General features: G+C 44.3%; 2 protein-coding genes across 2 annotated transcripts; one reads left to right on the top strand and one right to left on the bottom strand.

Moving 5' to 3' along the window:
* Positions 1 to 792: 792 nt before the first annotated feature.
* LOC147629879 ((R)-mandelonitrile beta-glucosyltransferase-like) lies at positions 793 to 1,314 on the bottom strand. The gene has a single exon (XM_086811002.1). The coding sequence runs from the start codon at positions 1,312 to 1,314 to the stop codon at positions 793 to 795; it is 522 nt and encodes a 173-aa protein (XP_086667128.1).
* Positions 1,315 to 2,406: 1,092 nt separating this feature from the next.
* LOC147629878 (shikimate O-hydroxycinnamoyltransferase-like) lies at positions 2,407 to 4,587 on the top strand. Its single transcript, XM_086811398.1, has 2 exons — positions 2,407 to 2,942; positions 3,401 to 4,587. The coding sequence occupies exons 1-2, from the start codon at positions 2,535 to 2,537 to the stop codon at positions 4,328 to 4,330; spliced, it is 1,338 nt and encodes a 445-aa protein (XP_086667524.1). The 5' UTR covers positions 2,407 to 2,534; the 3' UTR covers positions 4,331 to 4,587.
* The last annotated feature ends 347 nt before the right edge of the window (positions 4,588 to 4,934 follow it).

The following is a 4,934-nucleotide window of genomic DNA, read 5'->3' as shown; positions in this document are numbered from 1 at the left end:
AGGATGAGTTGGTCCAACTGCATAGTTAACTTTTGGAGAAGATCTTGTTATGTAGTGCCTCCCACTTGTGCAGATGGTGCTCTAGGTAGAGGTGGATCTTGAGTCTGACTCTCCCCCATCTCCCCTATTTCTCTTTTTATCTTAAACTTTTGGTTTTGATACCTCAATTTGCGATCTTTATCCCTTGCTACCTCTAGTGCAATCTCAAAAGTTGGAGGGAACTTTGACTCTATTTTTTCCCTAAGTGGAGGGAAAAGACCCACCATGAACCTATCCCTCTTGAGGAAATTAGGAGCAACTTCATTCTCCCCTAAGGCAGCAACCCATCTAGCCCATAAATTTTGGAACCTAGCTTCATATGAAGATAAATATTGAAGAGAGACTTTCCTGTGTTACAATAATTGTTGCCATATTCCCTCTAGTGTGTCTCCTCTCTCATAATGGTTGATGAAAGCTTGACAGAGAGCATTCCAATCTCGTTTGATGGCCGGGGGAAGTTCTCCATACCATAGTATTGCCTCCTCCTTTAAAACTAAGGGAAAGGCCCTTAGTTTTACTTCGTCTTGGTCTCCCCATGAGATGAGGTGCCCCATCTCTAAGTTGTCAAGAAATTTCAATGCATCCTCATCTGGTTGCCCTTGAAATGTAGGGAAAGAGCTTGCCATGGTAGTAGATTTCTTAGAAGAAGGATGAAGAGGAGAGACATGATTAAGAATATATTCAAGGGATTGACTCAGACCCGCCTTGCTCCTTCCCTGCGCTACATTAAACTTCGTCAATCTTTCTACTAATTCAGCGTTTTGCAAAATGCGAGATTTGCAGCTTACCTTTGCCGAAGGGAATGATGTTGTTCGCAAGAAGGAGCGTTTGATGATAGTATATCAAAATGGCGTGAACTGGTATGGTCCACAGAGCCACTCTTGGAATGGCAAACTTGTTGGCAACGTCCTGCATCCAGGAGCACGCAGCATCGGAGATGATGCAGGAGACTGTGTAGAGAGGAGGGGTGCTGGATACGATCTCGACCATAAGAAGCTCAAACGAGGGTGTGAGGGAGTCTATACAAGAAGTGAACAACATAGGGTCTTCCTCCTGGCGGCCATGGGAAGGAGGAAGCCCATCTGGGATGGTGATGAAGCGGAGGAGGGGATGAAAGGCCGAGGCTGATGAGGAATTTCCGGAGGCGTCTAATTGGAAGATGTTAGCGTAGTTGAACTCTGTGTGGACAAAGGTGATCATGAAGCCATGATGAAGAAGCTTGGAAGCTAGATGCATCATGGGCACAATGTGGCCTTGTGTTGGGAAGGGAAACATCACTACGTGAGGTTTCTTTTCTTGGTCCATCACACTCTCTCTCTCCCGCCAATGAGTCATGACCTCTTTTTTATCTTTATAACCTCCAAAACTCAGCGACCCAGGCTCCACCCACAACCTCCAAACAAACGTCTTAACGGCCCCTTTTTTCTTATCGCCTCATTGAATGACTCGGTTTCACATACAAACTTCTCAAATAAATCATCTCTGCATTTCTGTACCCAAAAATTCTTCATAATCTAATTAATCGTGAAAGACGCCTAGAACTTTACCCAAGTATTTTTTCTTTATCTTAGCCTTGGAAAATACATCAATGATCAGGGCAGGATAGCTTTTCTTCTGCCTCCTTACGTACGTCGCACGCCATGTCTTGGAAGTCCATTGCGTCTCTCAGCTGATTCGGCGAATCGTTATCAACTTATCACTACTTTTTGATAATCCTCTAGACCAGCGCGAGCACGGCCGCGTTAGTGCGCGTGCGTGGAAAGATCTTTTACATTGCACGGTGCACGAACGTTGGCATCTTGGTAAAATACAACGAGTATAGGATTAGGAACAGCCTGTTTTTTTTTTCAACCCTTAAAATTAAATGCAATGCTTAGGTTTAACTGGGATTTACACCTGAAAATCACTAAAAGTTGTACAAATGTCCGGATTTATAATTAAAAATACAATTTTGAATTTAAAGGCAACATCGAATCTTAATTTCAACCGAAAAATTGCACCCAAGATGGCATTAGTTGGTATGTGTGTATATATCTATACTCTTCTATATCTATCTATATCTTCTATATATATCTATGCTCTTATTAAACACACAAGCTATTCCATCACCGCGAGCACGGCCGCGCGTGCGTGGAAAGATCTTTTACATTGCACAGTGCACGAACGTTTTAAATTGCACACATGCTTGGCATCTTGGTAAAATACAACGAGTATAGGATTAGGAACAACCTGTTTTTTTTTCAACCCTTAAAATTAAATGCAATGCTATTAAGAAAAAGTGTAAAATCTATGCAGCTTTTCCACCATCTTGAAAGCTTCAAAACACATATATTCAATATAGAATTTTGGCACCTTCAAAACCTCGCAAGCCAAGCTCAAAGCATATATTTCTTCCTTTCCTTTTGCTTGATCAATTCACTGCACACCTCTTATAATATAAAGCTTTTTTGTTGCAGGTGGCTTATTAATAATCTGGTGACATTACATTCGCCAAGATGAAGGTAACCATTCACCGTGCTAATTTGGTGCCCCCAGCTGAGGAGACACCAAAGAGGGTGTTGTGGAACTCTAATGTGGATTTGGTGATACCTAGAATACACACCCCTAGTGTGTATTTTTACAAGCCCAATGAAAGCCATGATTTTTTCTCATATAAAGTGATGGAGAGGGCCCTGGCAAAGGCCTTGGTGCCCTTTTATCCAATGGCTGGGAGGCTTCAGAAGGATGGAAATGGGCGCATTGAAATCAATTGCAATGGGGAAGGTGTTCTTCTTGTTGAGGCAGAAGTGGATGCTGCTGTTGATGATTTTGGGGACTTTGCCCCTACCCTTACCCTCAAACAGCTTGTCCCCAAAGTCACCTACACTCAAGATGTCTCTGCCTACCCTCTCCTTGTTTTACAGGTAACTCGACTTCTACCATGACTGATTGTTGCTAATCTTATTTACTAATTACTGCCTTTTCATTCCTCTAATTGGACTTGCTTAGTCCTACAGCATAGTGCTTTTGTATATCATGAATACACAGTCTCCACAAATTATTGCTCATAGCCTTTACCATTTTAGTCCTCAAATATTCAATTTGTTGTTCAGAAGAAAGAAAGACTCAGATGCTAATCATGAGGCCCTTCTTTCTAGAGCTGCCACCATTGGATCTCTATCTAAAGGAATTCCCAGAATTCATGGGTGTAATTAATATGCATAATCTCATGTATTATTGTATCTTGATCATGCATTTTTGTATAATCTCATGTATTATTGTATATTGATCATGCATTTTTGTATAATCTCATGACATATTATTGGATACTCAGAATTCATAGCTGTAATGAGGCTCATGTGCATGGGTGGTGTTTGTGCAGGTGACGTTCTTTAGATGTGGGGGGGTGTCGTTGGGGGTTGGCATGCAGCACCATGCAGCCGATGGCATGTCAGGCTTGCACTTCATCAACACATGGGCGGACATGGCAAGGGGCATGGGCATCACGGTGACCCCATTCATAGACAGGACCCTGCTAAGGGCAAGGGACCCACCCACCCCAAAATTCCCCCACATCGAGTACCAACCTCCTCCTCCACTAATTAAACCTACGCTTAATGCAGCTCATAATGAAGATTTATTAAGCGCTAATGGACCCACTAATCATCCTGATGTTGCCACCCCAGCCATTCTCCACCTCACCAAGCAGCAAGTGTTGGACTTGCGATGCAAGGCGATGGATCCGCGCACCAAGGCCACCTATAGCACGTACGAGGCGGTGTCGGCGCACGTGTGGAGGTGTGTTTCGAAAGCGAGAAATCTATGTGGGGAGCAGGCGACGAAGCTGTACATTGCGACGGACGGAAGGGCGAGGCTGAAGCCAGAGCTGCCGGAGGGGTATTTCGGAAACGTGATATTCACGGCAACGCCGATGGCGTTGGCGGGAGAATTGAATGGGGAGGGGTTGAGTTTTGGCGCAAACAAGATCAGGGAGGCATTGGCGAGGATGGACGACGAGTACCTGAGGTCCGCCCTGGACTATTTGGAGCTGCAGCCAGACTTGGGCGCCCTCGTGCGGGGCGCCCACACGTTCCGGTCGCCCAACTTGGGGATCACCAGCTGGGCCCGCCTGCCCATCCACGATGCGGACTTCGGGTGGGGCCGCCCCATCTTCATGGGCCCCGCCGGCATCCCTTATGAAGGCCTCGCCTATGTCTTGCCTAGCTCCACAGGTGATGGTGGCCTCAGTGTCTCCCTTGCCCTCTCCTCCCACCACATGGCCTCCTTTGAACACCTCTTCTATCAATTCTAACCTCCCCTCCTTGAACACATGAGTTCTAGCCCACTACCACATCTCATCCATGGGCTCAAGCATCTTTGTGGCAACCTCCCAGGCTCACCATCTTTGTGGCAACCCTCTGGGCATCATCATTCTGGATCTTTAAGTGGGCTCAGCATCTTTGTGGCAACCAGTGCGCTCGAAAAAAACTATTTTCTCAAAAATTGGAAAACCTTCATATATAAAATTAAGAAATTATCAATGAAGAGTTTTTATTTTTTTATTTTTAAGGTATTTGTATTATATTCCTTCAAAATTTGCAAGTATTGGCACCTTCAAGCTACAAATTCGTAGGTATTTTTTTAAATTTGAAGGTGCTATTACACTAAACCCGGGTTTTTTTTTTGAGCACTGGTGGCAACCCTTTGGGCATCTTCCTTCACCTTTTCCTCACTACTTAGTGCCTCTCCTACCAAATACCAGTTGTTTTATCTCCCCCCACCACCATCTCTTACCGGACTTTAAAAAAAAATATCCCTCTTATTATTATCTTTTTCAAGGAGGGCCAAAAAGCAATCTCCCTCTCTTATTATTTGATTAACATTTTATCCCCCCTTTGCCTAGGAAAGCAGGATTT

The sequence above is a fragment of the Cibotium barometz genome, chromosome 17, assembly GCF_041138505.1.
Source record: "Cibotium barometz isolate CiBa-2024 chromosome 17, ASM4113850v1, whole genome shotgun sequence".
Taxonomy (NCBI): Eukaryota; Viridiplantae; Streptophyta; class Polypodiopsida; order Cyatheales; family Cibotiaceae; genus Cibotium; species Cibotium barometz.
This window is presented reverse-complemented; position numbering and strand designations above follow the sequence as displayed.

Bases quoted from the DNA above. Each gene is read 5' to 3' on its own strand.
- LOC147629879 (XM_086811002.1), bottom strand. From the start codon at position 1,314: ATGTTTCCCTTCCCAACACAAGGCCACATTGTGCCCATGATGCATCTA.
- LOC147629878 (XM_086811398.1), top strand. From the start codon at position 2,535: ATGAAGGTAACCATTCACCGTGCTAATTTGGTGCCCCCAGCTGAGGAG. The intron at 2,943-3,400 runs GTAACTCGACTT...GTGTTTGTGCAG, and splicing joins ACCCTCTCCTTGTTTTACAG to GTGACGTTCTTTAGATGTGG.